At 37.9% G+C, this 24,169-nt stretch overlaps 1 protein-coding gene and 1 long non-coding RNA gene across 8 annotated transcripts in view; one reads left to right on the top strand and one right to left on the bottom strand.

Annotated features, from left to right (window-relative positions):
* Positions 1 to 24,169, bottom strand: part of atxn7 (ataxin 7) — a 63,763-nt gene that overhangs the window by 15,312 nt on the left and 24,282 nt on the right. For 6 of the 7 annotated variants that reach the window (XM_088636224.1, XM_088636223.1, XM_088636228.1 and 3 more), the window contains 4 exons: positions 19,679 to 19,783; positions 2,843 to 3,122; positions 663 to 925; positions 324 to 406 (listed from right to left, as the gene is read on the bottom strand). In XM_088636224.1, coding sequence (XP_088492350.1) covers positions 324 to 406; positions 663 to 925; positions 2,843 to 3,122; positions 19,679 to 19,783 — 731 coding nt within the window. Of the gene's footprint in view, positions 1 to 323; positions 407 to 662; positions 926 to 2,842; positions 3,123 to 6,452; positions 6,852 to 19,678; positions 19,784 to 24,169 lie in introns of those variants that run through there. The other variant, XM_088636229.1, reaches the window with a different exon arrangement.
* LOC148661845 (uncharacterized) lies at positions 6,084 to 7,276 on the top strand. The gene is made up of 2 exons (XR_015939615.1): positions 6,084 to 6,426; positions 6,819 to 7,276. It is a non-coding gene; the product is annotated as an uncharacterized LOC148661845 (long non-coding RNA).

Raw genomic sequence — 24,169 nt, 5'->3', positions numbered from 1 at the left:
TCAGCATATATAATAACAGTCCAGATTCACTGTTACTTAACCACCCATAGTTAAGTTATCCTAGAACCACCTGCAACAGACAAAATGTCTCGCGCCCACAGCAATTAGCTTGGGTCTCACAAGATCCCAATCCCACTGCAGGGCTCTACTTTATAGTGCCACCACTAGAGGTACAGCAGTAATCACAGCTGGTACAACATAGATTTGAACTTATTGTCTCTCAACTAAAACACCCAACATACTTTCCAAGAAGGTATTGTTTGAGCCCCTGAGGACACCCTTCTGCCTCTAAAGGAATTTAAATTTAAGACATCTCTACTAACCTTGCATGTCAAAGATCTTGTGCATGGCTTCCGTGTTGTTATATCCAGAACCCCACAGTGGAAATCAGGGTTAAACTCACGCTCTGATAAGAAGTAAAACAACATCATTACAAGATCTTAAGGACTCTACCTCTGTAGTGACCACCATTATTAATATTTAACAGAATATGCCTCATAGTATTATGATAATTACTAATGTTAAAGCTGTCAGCATTGACATGTATGCTTGCAATTAATGTTAAATGAGGTCACACTTCTGAAAGCTACAAACAAAATATTAAGAAAAAACCCTCCCTTTATAGTGTAAAGTAGTAGAATCTGGCAAATGGAGTTACTGACCCGACAGTCTTTTGTGCAACTGCCTCTTGTTACTGATATTACTGTCATCTTGCTTCTTGTCAGGCGTTGAGAGAAGACCTTTCCCATTGGGAATTTGTCCAGGAGACAGCAGGGGTGGCTTTGGTATTGAGGGACAGTTAAGGCCTGGCTTTATTGAGGAGCTCACAGTGGTAGAAGAGGTGGGACCCGGAACAGGTTTTAACGATGCACCGTCAACTCTTGCGTTTAGAGGCATCTTTTCCACTTTCACAGAAGGAGTCATGCTAAACAGAAAATGAAACAAAATTTATGTTTTTGAAGGATCACTAAGGTTGAAGTTATTATTTGCATTAGGAAACAACAATCACATAATCACAACAAATTTAGAAACAGTCATGTTTTCCCCAACGCTCTCCTCCCATCAACCCTTATCTGGCGTCAACCAACTCCCTCCCCAACAAAACAGGTCCCAAGAATCCCCCTCAGAAAACAGTATTTAGGGATGCAGTCACCCCACACTCCAGGCATGTGGACCTGTACAGTGGATTACTCCATATGTATTCCAGCAAAGGAGAGTATAGTTTTAAAAGAAGCAGCTCAACCTTTTTAGGAATTATCTTGACTGTACATTCTTTCACTGGGCTATTTCACTTTAGCAGCAAAACAGGATGCACAAAATTATTAATCCATCCAGGGGACAATCCCACCTTGCTCCCTGTTTCTATGTTCCTGATATCAGGAAAAAGATCAAATTTTCTGATCACCCCTTCATCTCATACCGCCGACCACCTAATCTGCGTAACCTTCTTGTTCACAGCTCCCTTGACCTGCCCTCAGCAAACATCCACACCAGGCACTTTCCCAACAGAGCTTGCTGTATCACTTGCAAGTACATATCTAACACCACACTCATTCAAGGCCCCTCAGGACAATTCTGGATCACTCGGATGACATCTTGTACCTCCAGCAACCTTATTTACTGTATTTCTTGCAGTAAATGCCCAGACATTTACATTTGGGAAACAGGAAGGAGACTCTTGAGACCGCTTCAGAGAACATGTTAGGGCTGTGAAGATTAAAGATTTCTCCAAGCCTATTGTTTCTCATTTCACCTCTGGTGGCCATGATCACACTGATCACATGATCATTTCTCTCCATCTGTGTTCTCAAAGCTGGTTTTTCTAACTACAACGTCAGAAAGACTACAGTAACTAAAATGATCCAGCTGCTAGGATCACACCTTTCCCCTTCTCTCAACGACAGACTAATTTTCTTCTAAATTCTCTCTAATCATTGTAGGTTTCATTTCACAACTCTCTTCACTTATCCTGACTTCACACTTCCTGTTTGGCCACTGCCTGTCCCCTGCTCCCGCCTCTCGCTCCTCCTGTCTCCCAGCTTTTGTTCCCCTATGCTACATTACCTTTGCTTACTGCCCTGTCTTTCTCACACCTGAAGAAGGCTCCACGACCGAAACGTTGTGTTTTCTTTCTTCTCTTTTCAGCATGGAATAAACCTATTACTTGTTCCTTTGCAGCCTACGAAAGCTGATCCAGCTACCAACCTGAACTAAGATAAGATCACTTTATTGGCCATATACAATTTCTTGTATTAGGAATTTATCTTTTTGCTTACTCCAACTTGCTCTCCATGAGACACACAGACAGGGAGAGAAGCTTGGGGTCAGAGCACAGGGTCAGCCATTTGTACAGTGCCCCTGGAGCAGTTGGGGTTAAAGGTCTTGCTCAGGGACCCAGTGGAGTAGGATTCCCCTGCCGGCCCTGGGATACACCTTTCCAGCCATAGGCGCAGATCCTTAGCCACTGAGCCACCCCACCGCCCCTGGCATTGGATGCCTTGGTTGTAATATTAAATACTATGATGACTGCCGCATCTCAAGGATTTTTAGTTAAAACAACATACAGCTCCATCAATATCCATGTGTGGAGAGGCAGCACCGCCATTATCTTGCAACATTTTTTTCAATTTGCTTATTTTAGTACATTAATTGATACTAACGGACAAATCTGGACCTTTCTCCAAGAATCACAGGGCAATTAGAATGTATGCGAAGCAGCTGTACTGCAGCCGGAAAGGCACCACAAAGAAGAGATTAAATGAACAGTAAATTTAACATGTCACCCAGTGCATTACATCCATCTATGCTGAGTCAAAGTGCGAGTACACAAGCCAGCACTTACATTTTGTCATGAGGCACCTTGCTGTATGGCATGTGCATGGGCCTGTTGTTCCCGCTGATGCTGGGCAGCTTTTCTTTGGCCGGTTTCAGGATTTTGGAGTTGGAGGAGGCGCCATTGCCACTGGACGAGCGGCCGCTGCTGCCGCTACCGCTACCACTGTTGCTGCTGCCCCCCCCACCGCCGCCGCTCTTGTTGTTTTTCGACGACGGTGTTGACAGCGGAAAGGCAGAGAGAGATGTCGAAGCTGGGGGGGGTTTGCTGGATGAGCCGTGTCGTCTTTCTGTGGACCGAAGCAAACCGGGATAAGACGAGAAGGCAAGAGACCAGCTGCTCTCGTGTGTGAGGTCCCCCCTCACAACAGGTGTCATCTTCCCTCTCTAGTCAGACCACAAAGAAACATGGACGACCCAAGAACACTTCCCTTTAAAGGCCACATGGATTTAGAAACTGTTCAAACTGTTACTGTATGAACCGAAATGCTTCCAATCCAAAGTTAGTTTTCAAAGCAGCACAGAACATCAATGAAAGTGACATGTTCACCATAGACGCTCTTGTATTTGACTACACTAAACGTATTACGTAAAATGGACAATTCATTAATTTACTGAGGGCATCTGTCACAGGAGAAAACACCACATTTTGCTGGTTGCTTGCATTCTGAATGGCAATACCACAGTGGCATCGGCACCAGGTTGTCATTAAATTTCCCCTGAAAGTGTTTTTTTCTTCATAAAAACAGCAACGCATATACAAGGTAACTGACTAATCATCTGCATTGGCTTGAAGGCAATGTGTCATTTTCAGTCCTAGAACATAAGAAAGGTTACAAATGAGAGGAGGCTATGTGGTCTATCTAGCAAGTTTAGTTAAGTTTTAACTGATCCAAGGATCTCATCCAGCTGTTTCTTGAAAGAAGCCAGTGTATGAGCTTCAGCAGCACAGCTGGATAACTTGTTCCATACTCCCACAACCCTATGGGTAAAAAGTGCCCCTTTCAATGCATGTCCATGATGTCCTGAATATCTTTATTCCTTTTACAGTTTTCTTGATCTACTACTGAGATAGCCCCCAGTGCAAAAGTAGACACAGATGAACAGCAGCCTATTGAAGCTAGCTGCAAGCTATCCTCCTTATTCATTTACAGAAGACAGCCATTGTAAATTGTGAAATAAACTACATCACCACTGTAATACACAGAAGCACAATGCAGTTAAGAATTTACTCTAATCTCTTTCTTCATTCTAGAAAACAGGACTTGAGGATGCTATTCTACACGGTTTAAACTCTAATGGAAAAAAGATGTTTCCTACTGAAAGTGTTCCTAGAATTTTCGGTCTGGAGATAATTGGGTTTCTTTACCCATTTAAAACAGACAATGAATGCAATAAAAAATAGGGGCAGTAACATACAACCACAAACAAAATGTTGTCAAAAGACAGCTGAAAAACTGTATTGATTACTTAGTACATCTTTAAAGATGGGTACATTAAAAAAGTCACTAGACTACACTATTCTTCCAGCATGACTTCGCTTTGGCTATTGCCAAATGTCTTTAAATAGTAACAGTGTAAGAATTTCACTGTAGCCTCTGTATACTATATAAAGGGTATTAGGCTAATGATGCCTGTGATTCTTTCAGGACAACTCATAATTTAAAAGACCCACATGACGCAGTCAAGTAAAATCAAAATTGCTGCTACAGTTGGCAAATAAGAGTTAAAACTTAAGTATTTTCATATTGGTCAACAATAATTACAGCCTGTAAAGCACACAAAGATTTCAGCATTTGTTTTGTGCAACTTGCTGAATCAGATTTAAACATTAATGTGTTATTGCTGCATCCTCTCTTCATCCTGACACCAAACAGCACCTGGAAGTGCTGCAAACCTGAAGAGTGTCATTTAAGGACTCAGAGGTTAGAATATAGGAAGACAAATATTTATATTCAATAAAAATAAAAAGGAGGTGGCCTTGTATTAGTTCAGTTAGAAAAACTTTGTTAATCAGAACTCATTGGCTGACAAAGTTTAAATGTTTTAACTAAACCCAATCTGTGATTTGTCGTGTGAATTTACGACTGAACCCTCTGAAAGAGCAGCAGAAGAAGACAACATAATTCATAGAGACAGCAAAATCACTACCTTCTTAAACCTTATAGGTGCACTTGGTCTGTAAACAAATAGCGATGCAGGCTAGAAAAGACTTTTAAATGTTATAGTTCCCAGGAGAAGCATTACACTCAAATATTTGCTGTTTATTGCTTTGGAGCTATTTTCCAAAAATCTAGCAAAGAATAATCTATATGTTTAATGTTTCTAACCATTTTATGCTATCAAGTCCACCAAAAGGTATACATAAAACCTTTTAGAAACTTATTATAGAACAAGAGTTCGATCAAAAAAATAATAATCACACGTTTGACACCCTCATTACAGACATTAACAAAAAAAAGTAGTGATTTAATGTTTATTTCATGTATTCTCTTTTTCTTGAATTTTTGTGTGTGAATAAACTGAATTCCCATGAACTCTACATTTGGCTCTACAACTATTATTTAGGAATAATGCATAGAATGTTTTAGCTTTTTTAAGTGAGTGACATTTACATTAAGTGAATGGAAAGTCTTTTTGGATTCATTGCATTATAAAACAAGTAGAGTCAGCCTATTGTCAAACTACAAGAAAAATGTTTTTGTAAACAATCTGTAACGAAAATAATTACATTCTCTAATGTATTTGAATATTTTACACAACTGATAAAAACATTATTTTATGTCTAATACAATGCATGTTAAATATGGTTTAAAGAAATCTGAAAAGTTTTGATTGGTCATAAACCCGCTTAAATCCAAGTGTATCTGCTCTTCTTAGAGCATTTTAAAAAGGCTATGCAAACAAGGAGTGCTGATGAGAAACGTGTCTCTAGATTACTGCTACCTTCTATTCATATCAACATAAGTCAGATTTGCTAAAAAAAGGATTAAGGCCTAAATGCTATACATCTCCCAAACCAAAGTTACCAACAGCATAATTGCTGGATCTGCTCTCATTTTTTAAAATGTGTGGCGCTGACCTATAACTAAAGAGGAAATTCAACAGCTTGAAAGCAAGCCTTCCTCTATAAACAGCGTTTCCTGTGACACTGAAACCACAGTTACCACAAATAAAAGCAAGCTACTTAAAATACAATATGAAAGGAAAAAAAGATACAAGTATCTTGTCAGAAATTAGTACAGGTAAACATTCACAATTATCTTTCAATGCCATGAGCTGCTTTTTATATTTTATATATCGTGGGCGTTTACCTCCTGCAACACTCAGCATTTTTTCATAGAGTTTACAGCAAACTCAGCTCCCATCTGTCTTTGAACTTTGGCCAAAAACACTCAAATGACATTTCAGAATGGCTTATGTGGGCCGATCGCAGCAGTTAATCCCTCATTTTGAGCTTATCCACACAGGCCAGCTAACAACAACTTCTTCCGCAATCAGCAACAGCATCCCAGGCATGGTGGCAAGCAAACTTCTTGCAAGGAAAATAAAAAAGAGCCAAGCAGCAAAGTCCAACTGTCATTCTGTGCTGCGGTAAGTTAATGTACAACTCTACTAACCTTCTGCAAACTCCATGCAGTTCTGGGCTCCCTGCCAGCCCTCGTCTCTGAAAAAAAGACTGCAGAAGAGAACTCGCCTTCTGCCTACGGCCCTGTGCAAAGGGAGGCCGCTCCACAATCCTTTTCGTTCCTTCTAGTTTCACATTATTTGCGGGCGCCTTTTTGCTTACTTTCTACTTGAGTCTAGTATCATTAGCGATCTCAGCTCACAGACTCCATCTTTGGCTTTATGTATGCTACTAAAAAGTGCACTTGAGTCACAAAGGTCCTGGCAGATAAATAGAAAAACAGAGGGAGGAGTCTAATTTTATCTAATATGGTCATACCAGAAGTCCCTCTTTATGCAAATGAATCCTTCTTTTTCAGAGAAAGCCTGGCAGAGATTCAGCAGGCTGTACTCAAAACAATCTTCAATGTTTGAGCCCCAATCAACAATGGCCTAATCATTCCTGAGCATTGCAGAATTCAAAGAAAAAGTAAAACTTTGCTACTTAATGTGTACTTATTTTTTGTGTTCTCTTTAACATGATAATGTTCAACTTTTCATTTTTACTGTATTACCTTATACAAAAAGTGATCAGGCTTTCAGGAGACATTTTACAGCAATTGGATTGGCATTAGCTGTAACTGTAAAGAGAACCTGCATGAAAATATTAGCCTCTAAAAGAAAATGTATATATTGTATATAAAACACTGTAAAAACATTTGGAATAGTTTAAATTGAATATTAAGTGAATGCAATCTGAAATTTTTCAACAAGATAACTTCTAGTATACTACTGTCATGGTCAAAAGCTGTTTATAAAAATGTTGCCTGGTGTGTCACTGCATTGTTATTATTTTACACTGTTTAGTGAAATGTGAAATTAAAAAGTCAGTATTTTAAATATATTAAAATAATCCAAATATCTTCACACTATATACACAATACACACATACACTATTATATTTCTGTATTTGTGGGAACTTTCCCCCCCCTTTCACTCCTCTTCATTTACAAGTCCCGACATCCTAATAACACAACCTCAACAGATTGAAAATAGACCCACAACATTTTGGCACTTTTAGATTCAATAAAATCTATCCTTATCGGCGAACCACTTTGTTTTGTCAGGAGGTAATATTTTTGTGAAATCAGTTTCTCTATAGCTGAATGAGGCGAACCGGGGACGGAGGTTTTTAAACGAACTTTGGGGATGCCTTCATTCAGATGTGAGTCAACGGAGGCCAATTCTATATTACACATAAAAATCCATAAATATCATGTAAAAGGTAATTTAGCTCAGACTTCCAAAAATGTTCCACCCTCTTTGTATTAAAACAATATTAGATCTAGGAAAAACTGCGACAGTAACAAAATAAAAAAAAAAACAGTTCCTGCTAAAAAGGGAAAGCAAAAACACTGTGGTCACTTGTTTTTGAAGAAATAAAAACAAGGAGCACCCTAACAGTGAAACCTGACAGCTCAGTGTAGAACTCAGGTTCCAAACCAATTGTTTCCTAGGATTTACTTTTTGCCACATTATAAAGGAGCACATCTGATTACCGTTCTTCAAGAACAGTACTTACTGAGAAGCCCTGCATCGGAGTGCACATTCACGGCATGCAGAAAAACTCACTTTTTGTGCATAGAGACTAGCAGACTTTGCATGCAGAGCACAATTTCATCAATATATTTGACAAATTCAGCACTTGATGGATACACTTCAAACAATGTAATCTCTATAAATCAGTTTGTTTTCTTGTTTGTTTTTCTCACATGCCAGTATCTTAAAGACAGGTTAGACTGGCAGCAGATTCAGAATATTTGCTATATCCTTGTCCAAAAGAGTGTTCTTGCTGCTTGTGTCAACAACCTGTGTCGGACATTTGTATTTAGCAGCTGAGAGTAACCAAAAGCTACACTGAAAGCTAGTGACATTTTCATTTTGCAAGAATTCAAATGGAATTGGACATGTCTTCTTACTATTTTCTCTCAAATTATTTTTTATGTTTTGAAAAGGGTGTGCACAGCCCACTCAAACTCCAAAATTACCTTCAGTAATATGACTCCCAATTCAAACAGCAGGTTTCATTTCATGGAAGTTATTCTCATTGACTCTTTCCTTATTAACAAAATAAAAGCCTGCAATAAGCAGTCCTGGAACTTTTCCAAGTAAAACGTTTCTAGATATTGCAATGTTTGGTTCCTTTGAGTTTGATTTCCATGTTTAATATTTTAAAAATATCTTATTAAAGTACATTGCTGGATTCACACTCAAAAATCAAAACAGAGTTACATATGTCTTAACTGTGAATATTAGTAGGCCTAAATGGAACCAAGACTTGGGGCAGCACATTAGTCAGCATGATTGCTATCTGAATGGAGTATATATGCACTCCCTGGCTTCTGAGAAAATTGGCCCTGGTGCATTTGTGTCTGTGTGTGCCCCATGATGGACAGGCATCCTGTACAGGATGTATCCTGCTTTGTGCCTTTTGTGTACCAGGACAGAATCTGTGTCCTTTACAACACTGTATTGGATAAAGCATTTAGATGGAACCACACCTTTTCATTATAGTAGTTCAAGTAGCTGCGTCAGCATGCATAGACTCCAAAGGAACAAGTAAAGGTGTATTCCATGCTCAAAAGAAGAAAAGAAACACAATGTTTCAGCTGTGGAGCCTTCTTCTCTTCTCAGCATGGAATAAACCTTTACTTGTTCCTTTTTATTATAGCCCTTTAAACTGCTGGGTGACAATTTCAGAAAACTATTTTACTTTTAAACCCGTTACCTGTTCCTTTGCAGCCTAAGCATGCTGATGCAGCTACCTACTTGAACTCTTTTACCTTTTAAATTTTATATAAATGATGTACCAAAAAAACTAATTGCACATTTTAATATTAATCAGAAAAGGACTGGTTGTGGACAAAAAATGGAAAGACCAATGTAAAAGACACTTAGGCAGCTGACCTACAAGTGTTCCCAGTACAGCCTGTAGACACTGTGGAATAAAGTCTATAAGCATCCCTCTGCAGCAGGGATGTGGCATCATTATTCCACAAGTTAGTCAATCAATTAATACCCAGTTGACAGAGTTGGAAAACACTGTCCTGAATATCCCATAAATAATCTGATGGTCAGGTCTGGTGAATAAAAAGATCATGTGTTATAGACTAATAAGGAGATGGGCTGCCATTTGCCTTCAGAACAGCTTCAAACCTTCTCTGAATACTGTTATAGAACGTCTTGAACTGTTTCTAGTGGGATAATGGACCATTCTTCACTGCTCTTTGCGTGATGAAAAGTGCGGAATCTACTACACACTACATTCCAAAACTTCCCATAAAGGTTCAATGATGTCTGACTGGAAATGAGGTTCGACTTCATCCTGGCGTTCATGAAACCATCCTTAAATGTGTTTAGCAATGTGTACAGGGGTGTTATCAGCTTGGAATGTGGAAACATCTAAAGGAAACTATGCAATATAAGGTGCACCGAATCATTTAAAATATCTTTGTATTCCCTGGCCATAATTTTACCATGTAGAGTAATAATCAGATCCATTGACTCCCACTGCCCATGGCTACCCATACTATAACAGATCCACCACCAGGGTTCCTTGGCTTTCTCCAAACAAACTTAACCATGTAGAAAAAAAAGAATAAAAGTTGACTCAACAGAGCATATTACTTGCACCCAATCAGATGTCTAGATCTTGTCCTCATTACACCAGGCAATGAATTGCTACATATTGGCCTTGGTTATAAGGTTAAAGGACATCCCTACCATAAATATCAGCTTTGTGAAGCTTACAATGTACGTTTTTGTTGAAACTTGTCACAGAGGGAGGTGTAGATTGAGTTCTAACATTTTAGAGCTTCTATATTCTTTGCCAATATATAAATTCTTTTTTTTTTAAATATTCACAGTTTTCCTTAAAATTTGCACTGATAACATGCGACTCCATGATTCAGCTCTGCTTTGCAACCAGCTGTACACCCTATAATTGTATGATGGGCACAATTCTTATTAAATTCTGTCCAAAATGAGCTAGCAATTCATGCGCATTGTACTCCAATTTAATAACTGTTGTTGCCCACCATATGTCATAAAAATATAGACAAGTAACTATTTTCAGTTCTTTGTCCACTTGATTATTTTTTGCTTTACAATATTGTCATCTGCTGTATATCTTTAAAGTGCTCATTGGCTAACTGTAGCAAAAGAAACCATAGCAAACAAAGATTAATTACTTAGAACTAATGCCTCAGTTACATCACACTACTCAATATTTCACTATACATCTTTTTATAGCCGTTTTAAGAGCTTATAGTATTGCAATGCATATGATAATTACATTATGTAAGTAGCCCTGGATGAAGACATCACAAAACAAAATATATTTCTCTGTAGTGTGCTTCCATGGTCTTACCTAATCACCGCCTGCACACTGATGTCAAAGAATGGGTAGATTTTACAATGAACGCACGTACTTTAAACCACAATAGGAAAAAAAGAGCATCATTAAAATAATCTATGACTCACAAAAACATTAATAGATCATATAAAGGAGTCCATTTCATACTCCCACTAACAAAAACCTGATAATATACTAAAAAGGGGAATAACTACATGAAAGGCTGTAAAAGACAACCCTTCACTTATTACAGACATGACATCTTTCTACTAATGACTTCTAAAAATAACTGCGTACATATCTAAATCTACTAATGAGTTCTAAAAATACTTGTGTACAAAGACAAACCAAAGCTTAGCCAATTGTAAATGAACGGTTTGGTGAATTATGCGCTTTGCATAGTCATGTGTGACTATCCATAAATACAGTCAAAAGGACCTGTTACATTCAAATGATCATCAGTATGGTCATCGGTAAGCTGCAGTAAAACAGTCCTTTGATTTCAGAAGCAAAAGCAGCATATTTATGCAGATAACTGAAGAGTACTAATAGATTTAAGTTAACACTTTAACAGTTTGAGGATGTAGACAATCTGTACTGAAACATTTGTAAACATCTTAGTATTCACTATCATTAGGTTTGGACTAATTCACTTAAAAGTACTTAGAGTTGACTTTCTTATAAAGGAGACTAGTAACTTGATTAGGTTTAAACACTTACCAATCAACAACACTGTACAGCCATTGACATAAGTATTGGTATCTAGATCTCTAGCAAATAAAATGTAACAGAGAGCTGTAGAAATAGCTATACAGATCCTGTCCCTTTTATTAATTTACTATAATTGTTTTACTACCCCTCACTCAATTGAATAATTGTCCAATAAACCTAGAAAAGATAGCTGTCAAGAACTCTTACATCTGGATACTGTAATAATAATAATGTAATGTAGGAGTTAAGACCCCTTCCGATGAGACATCCAACAGAGGTCCTGATTACCTGAGTATCAAAGATTCCAGGGTACTTCTTGTAAAAGTAGGGTTGTTAACCTAGATGTCCAGATTTCCCCTTTAGTTCAACTGGTGAAGCAACTTCTCTTTTTGACCTGACCTGTTGTGCAGTGGAGCTACCAGCACAGAACGGCTGCTGCACTTTGGTGCCGAAGAATGCAGACACACCCGCATATGCAAAAACTCTCTGGGAACCGTTGTGATGATAAGTATTATACAAATCTAAGGAACTATTAATAGTTATTAGCACTGCTGGAGATGGAGGCTGCCAATACTTGTGATCATATCTAACTATTAGTTATTAGTTACAGTAGAAATCATTATGAAATGTGTATACTGTACAAGTATAGTTTTAAAAAGTATTTATCGATTTGTAATTAATTTTGGATTACCTGTATTGTCTTTGACTTGTACAGCACCTTGAGACCAATATGTACTATGAAAGGCGCTATATAAAATAGGGGTTATATTTCTGGGTAGGTTATTTTCTGTAATTAAACAGAAAGAAAACAATAATAGTATATCACTTAATATTACTATAATTTTTCAAATGCTATATTGCAAACAGAAACCAAGTACAGTGCCTTCAGAAAGTATTCACCCCCTTGAATTTTTTTACATTTTGTTCCTGTTACACCTCCAAATTTTCACACATTGAAATGATTTTTTCTCCCTTCAATAACACACTTACATTTCTCATTTACAAAAGCATTCACCCCTCAATACTTTCTACATATCTGTATGAGCTTTGACATTTAGATTGTGGAATTTTTGCCCATTCTTCAATTCAAATTTGCTTCAACTCTGCCAAATTAAATGGAGTGCGTCGGTGGACAGCAATTTTTAGGTCATACCACAGATTTTCAATTGGATTCAAGTCTGGGCTTTGGCTGGGCCATTCCAGAATACTAACCTTCTTTTTTCCAAGCCATTCCTCGATAGTTTTTGCCGTGTGCTTTGGGTCATTGTCCTGCTAGAAAATGAATCTTCGCCCAGGTTCTCCTCAAGGATTTGCCTATATTTGGCTCCATCCATGTTGCCCTTGATGGCAACAAGCTTTCCAGTTCCTGGAACTGGAAAGTGTTGTAGCTGGCCTCTTGGTCACTTCTCTGACAATTGCCTTCTTGTCCGGTTGCTCAGTTTGGTAGGACGGCCTGATCTTAGTAGTGTCTGGGTTGTGCCATGTCTTTTCCATTTTGTTACAATGGACTTCATGGTGCTCCTAGGAAGGTTCAAAGCTTTGCCAATCTTTTTATAGCCTTCTTCAGCTTTTTTCCTCCTAACAACTTCATCTCGAAGTTCCATGGGCAGCTCCTTGGTCTTCGTGACAGCAGGACTGATCTGATTGGCTGTTTTAGTTGTGAGACCTCACAAACTCAGTGATATTTATTGTGCAATCAAGCAATTGAACACAGGTGGATTTGAAATGAACACAGGTGTACCTTGTTAATGTATTTAGTGGGATATCTCTTAAGATAATTGAATACCACACCCAATTTAGGTTGTTAAAACAACAGGGGCGAATACTTATCAATTAAGTAATTTTCAGATTTGTATTTTAATATAATTCTGAAGACATCTAAATACTTTATTTCATTTTAACATTATAGAGAATTACTTCCACAGGAGCGGAAAAAAATCCCATTTAAATATGCTTTAATTTGACTTTGCAACACAGCAGAAAGAGAAATAATCAATAGGGTTGAATACTTTCTGAAGGCACTGCAGATTGTGTGGATAACATTTGTACATTCCTGAGGTAAAAAATAAAGAGCACATAAGTAACTCTTCTTTCTTACCAGAATGCAATTTGAACCTCAATTACACTGAAAATCCTTGTTTTCCATAATGCAGAAGAACAAGCTCATAATACTCAAGTGCTTACCCACTCAGAAGACGTTTGTAAACTGCTGGTAAAAAAAATCCTTATGTTAAGTCAAAAGGGGGTTACAAGAAAAAAATATTTCTTCACATAAAACACACAGTAAATATTTTCATTAAATATTTAAAAAACCATCAACATACCCTTCTCAAGTAAATCAATTAAACAATAATATTTCTCAATTTTTATAACTGCAAAATGGTATCTTAGATAAGGTAACAAAGCATTATTTGTAGAAATGGCATGAAACAGGCCTGATTAAACTTCTTTTTAAGTAAGATACTGATGGTATAATGTGAATTGCAATTTCCTGAATATGCAAGACACAGTATATTGTTCAAAACGTTGCCAATATTCTTTCTTACAATTTGCTCAGCTTAATGTTGAGCAACATTATATTCCCCAAATAATTTCCAGCACCTCTGTCTGTTCTAGAACATGCCAATAGATGTCACCACTGTACTAAATTCACTCATCCCCTCTTGCGGACATTTTTCATATAACAAGACATATATGAGGTTTTCAGCTACAACACTAAATTTTTGCATACTGTTTTCATATCAAACTTACATTGGATAGCAGTAAATAAAGCTCCTTATATGGTAACTATTATAACCTATTAAACTGAGTTTAAACAAAGTTTAAGTGAACCACTTGAAAACTAATGTGTTTTGGTTGCACTGTGGCATAGTGGTTATTATTGCTGCCTCACAGAGCTGGAGCCCTGGGTTTAGTCCCATGTCTGGGGTGCTACATGCATGGAGTTTGAATGTTCTCACCACGTTTTAAGATAAGATCAACTTTGTTTCCTAAGGGAAAATATTTATGGGCACGCGGTGCTTCTGTACCTTTGAATACAAATGTTTCTCAATACATCTGAACATGAGGTAACAATGTTTCGGCTGTGGAGCCTTCACACCCGAAGAGGGCTTCACGAGCTGAAATGTCATGTTGTCTTTCTTCTCTTTTCAGCATGGAATAAACCCATTACTTGTTCCTTTGCATCCTACACATGCTAGTGCAGCTACCCACCTGAATGTGAGGTATACAGTATATGGCTTTCCTCTGGGTGCTCCAGTTTCCTTCCAGTCTAAAAGCATACAGGTAGAATTGTTTTCTGGGAAAATTGGCCCTAGGTATGAGTGAGTGCGTGTCTATGCTAATGCGTGCTCTGCAATAGACTCACGTCTGATCCTGGCTATAACCTGCCTTGAGCCTGTTGCTGGCCAAGATAGACTCCCAACTCCCCTGTGACCCTGAATGGCAGAAAATGTATGGATAGATGTTTCAGCTTGCATTTCTTCAAGAAACCACTTTTAAAAACTAAGCTCTTTTCTACTCATTTCTACTCATTTAGCCTTGATATGTATGACATTATTCCCCAAGATAATCAGGAAAACAATTTTTAAATCAATTCAGATGTTTGCTTTGAAATTTCTAGCATAACTGAAGAAATATATTAGTACTAAACTAAATTGGATTTTGAATTTACACTTTTTGACATTTCCAATTTAGTCAAGTCCTTGAAGTTTACATTCCACATACACCTCTGAGGAAGAAGCAAAATCGCTCCATTCAGCACTAGAACAGCAGCTGGGGTTACGGAAAAGAACTGTGAACAGAAGCTTGAAGTATCCAGTACTCTTGACTGTATGAAGGTGCCTTTCTTGTCTGAGAATCCTATGGGAATCAGCCTCTTGACATGTGGAAAGAGACGATCCAGGTAACACTGGTCTGTTGCTCAAGTTTATTCTACATTTCTATTCACAGTAGAGTGAATACAACTTAACTTCTCCAACAGAGGAAAAGAACCATTAATTGCTAAAACTTTGATTTGTACCATATGTAATTTCCAAAAATCTCTCTAAAATATTAGTTTTTAATATTTAATTAATATGATTAAGAATACATGCACTTGAGAAAAGAGTCCCTGGTTATTGTTTTGGAGAGCTAACTTTAGGTAATTTTAGGGATAGATAATTCAAACTACTAAATCTCTTTGGATAAAGGGATGAGACAAAATAAAAATTAACATTTTCACAGCTTCTACAAAGCACTTTTTAGGTACTCACACAATTCCTGGGTACACTTCCAGGTTGGGGCACCAGTGTGGATTTTGCATGGTCTCCCTGCTTGTGTCAGTTCCTATCAGGTACTACAGTTTCCTCCCACATCCCAAAGAAAAATTGAATTTCTTTAATTCTCTGAACCCTGGTCTTCAGAAAGTAGACTTAGTACTGAGGAGAAAAAGAGTAGACTAGACTCCAGTAAAGCTGGGTACTTAAATGCCCCCAATTTTACATATACAAGGAACATATATTTTGAACTATTTAATTCTTGCAGAAAAAAAAGACCTGAGTGGCGGCTCTAAACTGTTCAGTTCTCATAAGAACAAGTAATAGGTTTACTCCATGCTGAAAAGAGATGAAAGAAAACACAACGTTTTGGTCGTGGAGCCTTCTTCAGGTGTGAGAAAGACAGGGTGTCTTTCACACGTGACACACCTGAAGAAGGCTCCATGGCCGAAACGTTGCGTTTTCTCTCTTCTCTTTTCAGCATGGAGTAAACCTATTACTTGTTACTTTGCAGGCTACGCATGCTGACACAGCTGCCCACCTGAATTATTTCAAAGACGACAAATTAAGAGCAACATTAGAAGCCATTCTAATCCTGATCTGCATGATCCAGGAAGTATTTCGTTTATAACTGAAATTCATAGTTAATCTAGGGAAATATCTGCTATACCAAGCTTTTAATATTTTGTTTTCTTATTAGAGTGAACCAATTCTCATAGTACCACCTATGGGGCTCTTTCAGAAATTGGAAAAAATCACTCCATGATCCAAATGACCTTCTGTAATTTGTAACCATTGTGATGTTTAATGTTTTTTTTAAAGATGTGCTTTAAACATGACATTTTTAAACATTAAGAAAGTTGAGAAATGTCAGGAGGCTATTTGGCCTTACCTACCTCATTTGGTTATTAGTGGCTAACTGATACTACGGAACAAGTAATAGGTTTATTCCATGCTGAAAAGAGAAGAGAGAAAACAAACTTTGGCTGTGAAGCCTTCTTCAGGTGGGACACAAGGCTCAGCAGCTTAATCCAGACTCCTTCATGTAAAAGTGCTGGCACAGATCAACGACTTGCATTTCATTTTAGTTAATGAAGATGAAACACGCACAGAAATAATCCACAATGACAATGACGTTGACTAAATTGCTTTGTAATTTTGTTTGAATGAAGCTAGACGACACAAAAAGAACTTTTTGACTACAGCTCAAACTGAAATTAATTTCGTCACGAGGTTCACAATTTGCTTATTTACTTTATATCTGATAAATAGCAGGCTTGCTGTAATGGGTATAATCCCAGGGCTGTGTGCCATATGTGGACTGCGTGGTGCCTCAGGGTTACTAATGTGCGAGAATTGCAAGTACTGGGGTGTGGCATTTTCTCTCTGTTTTTGTTTTCTAACTGTCCCTCTTTTCCAGGAAATCTTTTCCATGCCTCATGTCACGAATTAATATTGTGTTAATTGAGTGGCACCAAAATAAACAATAAAATGCACATGCTGTGCTAATTAGATTAAATAGTAAAACTAGAACACCTTGCTTAAAAAGAAAAGCTGCGGAGATGCAAGAAATGCTTGTGATACTTCATGCTTTCAGCTGCCAAGAAAAAGATCTGGAGACCGGCAGCACTTTTTATAGGCTGAGCAAACCAGGTAAAGCTATTGTAAAACATTACTGAAGATAATCAGAACGTGGCTACATTATAAGTTGAAGAACTGCAACAGATTTTAAGCGCCATATGAGTTTCAGAACTTTCTTATTAAGACATCTGTTTTTACATGGTAGCTAGTCAAGACATTGATTACAAATTAACTACAAAACTAAGCAAGAACAAACAATTTTTTACAGTTTTCACATTAGGAAGTTTTTTTTTGTCTTGGCTAGAGATTAATGTATAAGATGTTACTTCTTCAATGTGAGATCTGGTCAAACGCTATGCGCGTGTCGGAAAATGTTTTTTTAATTACATATGGTTTGTTTATGTCACTGGGTGTTTAGCTAACCAAGAAATATCATAAAGCAAACATCTTATAGCATGTGCAGGCATTCCTCATTTCTGCAGAAGAATGAGTGTGGAGTGGAATTGCTGTGACGACTTCAAGCACAGGCCTGTCATTTTGTCCGCATGATACTAGCACTACATCTTAGCACTTAGACAACTCTTATACTATGGTAGCTTTTCAACTGAAAATAATGGCATCAAAAGGGTTTATTAATATTAACTCAGTAAGTTGAAGAATGTATATATTTCTTGTTCTGTCCAGTGGTAAGATTCTTATGTAACTTGTGCAGTAATTCCCCTATAGTTATTGCAGATTCAGTATTGGCAGAAACCTCTACTGAATAAATTCATAATATTTGCTTTGAAACTTTGATTTGTTTTTATTATTAACAGTGCCAAAATAGAAAAATACGCAAAATTTCGGCTGTGGAGCCATCTTCAGGTGCGTTAAGTTGACTAGACTAAATTTAAATCGGGTGATTAGAAAGTGACTATGACAAATAGACACTTTAGTCAACTTGACTGAGATTATGACAAAATCAAAACTGATGACTAAATGGACGATGTTTATGTCCCCCACACCATTTAAAATAACATCAATATAAACACCTATACTGCAACAAAAGCTCTGAACATGTCACATGGGTTCAAGCACAACACATCCCAAATTCACAGAACTGCACATCTAAACTGTTCTTTTTCACAGAAGTTCAAAAGACACGTCTTGGAAATTTAAATTCACAAGATTTTCCATCTCATTCACAGCAATAATGCAATTATTATGTGTTGGGCATTCTTCAAGCAGGAATGTCCTGGTCAGCCATTGTGAAGTGTTTCAGATGTCCCAAACATCATTAGTGACCATCTGGGATGTTCCAATCCATAATGTCAATAATGAGGTACATTTAGAATAGCCAAGAGTAACAACGTCAGAACAAGACAGGTGGATCAGGGTCCTTGTCACCTTGAGGGGGAAGCTGTTAACAGCCAGGACACTATTTGACAAGCAAAGAATCCATCTGTAAAGAGCAAGGCCTCACGAACATGTCATTCATGGATGACTTTAGGAAGTGGCTTTTCACCCTCTGAGTGACTTTTAGAGAACCAAAATGATCAACTTGAAAACTCAGGTGACTGAGTAATGCACAGTGTTCTAGGAATTATTATTTAGTTCTTTTATTGTACATTTTAATAATAATAATTGCTTACACTTATATAGTGCTTTTTCTGGACACTCCACTCAAAGCGCTTTACAGGTAATGGGGACTCCCCTCCACCACCACCAATGTGCTGCATCCACCTGGATGATGCGACGGCAGCCATAGTGCACCAGAACACTCACCACACATCAGCTATTAGTGGGGAGGAGAGCAGAGTAATGAAGCCAATTCATAGATGGGGATTATTAGGAGGCCATGATTGAAAAGGGCCTATGGGAAATTTGGCCAGGATGCCGGGGTTACACCCCTACTCTTTTTAAGAAACGCCCTGGGAATTTTAATGACCACAGAATTTTAATGAGTCAGGACCTCGGTTTTACGTCTCATCCAAAGGACGGCGCCTGTTTATAGTATAGTGTCCCCATCACTATACTGGGGGATTAGGACCCACATGGACCACTAACACCTCTTCCAGCAGCAACCTTAGTTTTTCCCAGGAGGTCTCCCATCCAGGCACTGACCAGGCTCACACCTGCTTAGCTTCAGTGGGTTGCCAGTCGTGAGTTGCAGGGTGAAATGGCTGCTGGTATATTATACCTTAGCAATACACCACACTGCCATAGTTTCTTTTTGGTGGACAGCAGATACATAAAACTTAATTATAAAGAGTAAATTCCTTGAAAAACACTGACTTACCATAGTGTGCTTGAAATGCCTGTGGCTTGACAACCTGACTGCAATGGTTACACATCACCAAGTAAAAATCATCTTGAGCAGGACACTGACCAAATATAGGCATATCTGAAAAAGATAAGACACATTTTCAGAAAAACAGGACAGTCTTTTTACAAAAACAAATGACATACTGGAACTAAATATTTAAATACAAATTTCTGGAAGGCATTAAGTGAGTGGTGACTGGTGCACCTTGGTCAGGAAAAAATGAGTTTCACCATATGTCTTTGAGAAAGTGGATTACTTTTATATTGGCTGAAATGTTTATAGAATTGTATCATTATATGAATAACCATTTAAGAGTACCTGCTTGCCATTAACAAGCCAGACTGTAACTGGTCTATATGCACCGTGACACCAGCTGGTGCAGAGTGGCTCAGCTGGTTTCAAAATGGTGTGGGCAGCATGAGGCTTGGGACTCGGTTGCCTCCCACCATTACAATAAGCTGTTGCCATATACCGTTCACTTCCTCAGGACACTGACTAATGTCATTAGAATATAATATAACATTTTATGTGCATGAGGTATATTCTTTCTACAAGATTATTACTTTCTTCAGAGAGGCATGCCCCTCACCAACAGCAGCACATCTGATAGGCCACAAGGGACAGCTCTCTAGCAGTGGACTAGTTACCAAGCCTGAGCTCAACCTGTGCTAGAGAGTTATGTAGGTGAGCACCTTTACTCTCATGCGTCACGTGAGAGGCCGGGTGATCCACGTGAGAGGTCTCTTACTCCTTCCTGTTGAAGACCTTTTGGCTTCAACCTCAGTGATATTTTTCTGAATGAAGTACAGTATACCTGGGATGTTCAACATTGCATTATTTTGTCATAATTAAAAGGCTTAAATACATGAAAATTAATTTACATAGATTTCCAGGGGTGTGCAGGGAAGGAAAAAAAAAGCAAAACACATTTGTGTATTATTTTAAAGACACCCGAAGAAGGCTCCATAGCCAAAATGTTGCGTTTTCTTTCTTCTCTTTTCAGCACGGAATAAACCTATTACCTGTTCCTTTGCAGCCTACGCATGCTGACGCAGCTACCTACCTGAATTATTTCAAAGACAACAAATTAAGAGCAACATTAAAAGCCACTCCAGTCTTGATCTGCATGATCCAGGAAGTATTTCGTTTATAATTCAAACTCATAGTTAACCTAGGAAAATATCTGCTATTCCAATTTTTTCTTATTAGAGTTAGACATGGAGCAACATGGTGGCACACTGGTAATCATTACTGCCTCGCAACACTGGGGCCCTGGATGCAATTCCTGGGGTACTATCTGCATGGTGTTTGCATGTTCTCCCTGGGTTTGCGTGTGTTTCCTCCAGATGCTCCAGTTTCCTCCAAAGACGTACTGGTAGGTTACTTGGCTTCTAGGAAAATTGGCCCTCGTGTGAGTGTGTGCATGCTTGTGTCTTTGCGTGTCTTGCACTGGACTAACAATGGGGTGGCTCTCCATATGGATAAAGTGGTTTAGAAAATAGATGAGATGGGTGGATGGGGTTAAGGTCTCCAGTTATTTAGGTAACTACAAAGAATTCACATTGGTTAAAATTAATATGACTTAATATAGAGCTGCAAGGCATTTATTATTGTACTTATAAATGTTACTTTTAATCTCATCCAGAATATATGTTACAATAAAATGTTATGCAAATATAACAATCTAAAATGAACATTACACATTATCACATTTGAATATTACAATTTTCCTGATCTTATGGAAACATTTGTTAAAACCACACTCCACCAACATTGAGTTTTACAGTTGTAACATATCAAGATTGCATCACCTTCAATACACAAAAAAAGCCTGAAGCACAACTTATCAGCCTATAAAACAATTTACACACTGAAAGCTCTTAAATATTTACAAGAAACATGAATTGTAACTACTGCAACATCATTATAAAGTTCATTGAAGCTTTGCATTTCAAAAACATTCTCTCCTTATTAAATGAATAACTCAGCTTAAGAGTTAAGTTCTGCTACTGGTAAACTGCTGAAAATTGCAAATGGTAATTAAATCCCAATAATGTCCAAAATTAAACTGCACCTTTCTAGGTATCCCAGGCTGTTTAATGAAAACTGTACATAAACTTCATTGTACATTAGCAATACAGGTTAATTACAGTTCAAAGTCAGGAAGTCAGTCAGTGCTATAGTCAATTAACTGGCCCACTGCCCAGTCTCATAAGTGGTATATAAAACTGGATACAAAAAAAACTATATTGTTTCTAGATTTAGAGTTAAAACATGCATTTAACAGCTTCCCAGTGTGGAATATAAATTTACGTAGAGGAAACTAACAAGACTAAAACCATCATTCCTGAAATAACCAGAGCAAGCAAATCAAATTAAAATCCAAGGTGGGAAAATCAGAAGATGATTAAAATGTTCCCTAAGGTATCTGTGATCACATTGGGCCTGCTACAAATGTTGCTATATGTTGAGTGCACCAACCCTGACCAACAATCCCCTAGTATTTATTATTGTTAACTCTTGGATACCTGGTGCCAAATGTCCGCTTCTGAACTATTGTTCTTCATGTGTCCAGCAATGTACTTAAATCTACATGAGCATGCCGTTCAAGTCTGATATCAATACATTGCTACAGGTTGGAACAGGTTTATGGGTGTTTGTAGATACATATGTAGAATATATTACACACTGTACTACTGGCCAATGCAAAGGCGAGTTTATTTAGTTTCTACTTCGAACCCCACTGAAAGTGACTTTCTGTCTCACCCACAGTCTTTACTGAGCCTCTGTGTGCTGTCTCACTGGGATCAGACGACAATTCAAAGTCCCACTGAGAGTGAGCAGCAGTTGTTCATTCACAGGTGTCTAAATTTCTTTGGATAAAAGTGTCTGCTATGACTACTTATTTAAATGTTATACTACACTACTGATGAACAATGGATGCACTGGCACTGTATTTCTATATCAGCTGCACAGAAGACACTTTTCCACATAGAATAAGGTATTCTAAAAAACATCATCACAGGCAAAGCTATTAAGTTCCCCAATTAAGAAGTGATCAAGTAAGACTTCTCTACAGAATAAATATGACCTTGTTTTAAAGCCAGTTATTGTGAAAGCTGGTTACCTGGTTATTTAACTACTTATTTAAACATGAAAATAGTACTCTGAATAATTCTTAAAATCAAACACAAATATGCCTGGTCAGTACCTGGATGAGAGACCTCATGGGAAAAACTAAAGTTGCTGTTGGAAGAGGTGTGAGTGGGGCCAGCAGGGGGCGCTCACCCTGCAGTCTGTTTGGGTCCTAATGCCCCAGTATAGTGACAGGGACACTATACTGTAAACAGGCGCCGTCCTTCTGATGAGACGTAAAACCAAGGTCCTGACTCTCTGTGGTCATTAAAAATCCCAGGGCGTTTCTCGAAAAGAGTAGGGGTGTAACCCCTACCTGGCCAAGTTTCCCATTGGCCTTTACCAATCATGGCCTCCTAATAATCCCCATCTATGAATTGGCTTCATTACGCTGCTCTCCTCCACACTGATAGCTGATGTGTGGTGAGCGTTCTGGCGCACTATGGCTGCCATCGCATCATCCAGGTGAATGCAGCACATTGGTGGTGGTGGAGGGGATCCCCATTACCTGTAAAGTGCTTTGAGTGGAGTGCCCAGAAAAGCACTATATAAGTGTAAGCAATTATTATTTTCATTCAGTGGCTGGAATATGTGGGCCTGGCATTTAATTACATAAGAGACTGGATAAATCTTGTATACATTTGAGCTATTTTTTTATTATTTCTGAGTAATTAGTATGTCACCTAGTAGCTCATAGTACATACAGGCTACTTACAGTAGCAGTTTTACTGTCAATGTAATTCAATTCCTTTCCTCTGACAGGTCTTAAGTAGTTAAATTTGGTATTCCAAGGTACATCATCCATAGGTCTAGTAAATAACTACTGGACACCATTTGCTCCTTAATTTTGGAGAGCAACTGTATAAACATTCTTGTTTCAGAGTTCATAATTTTAGTTAATTTTAAAATGATTTATTTTATTTCATGTGAAGACATTTACATTTGACAGTACACCTTTATCCTCTCTGCAGAGCCCACCATACTGTAACTACAATGCTTTATAGCATTTTCTTGCTTTAGTTGCTTTCAACAGGTAATTGTCATTTACATGTAAAATAGGTTATTAACATTTAACGTTGAATTATATACACTTAATGTTCAACCAAGTATAGCCTATACACTATGATTCACTTAAGTAACACTTCAAATCAATATTAAAACAGACATTTTATCCAAGAACCGATTGTGTACCTATAATGGTATATAGAGAAAAAGTATTCACTATTGTTTTTTAACAATAAACAAGGGTATGCAAAACGTAATGAAGGCAGAATAATTTGTCAGAAAAACTCTACCACACATCTTAAAAAGGACAAAGCAAAACCACTA

This window comes from Lepisosteus platostomus, chromosome 6, assembly GCF_059453375.1.
Source record: "Lepisosteus platostomus isolate fLepPlt1 chromosome 6, fLepPlt1.hap1, whole genome shotgun sequence".
Taxonomy (NCBI): domain Eukaryota; kingdom Metazoa; phylum Chordata; class Actinopteri; order Semionotiformes; family Lepisosteidae; genus Lepisosteus; species Lepisosteus platostomus.
This window is presented reverse-complemented; position numbering and strand designations above follow the sequence as displayed.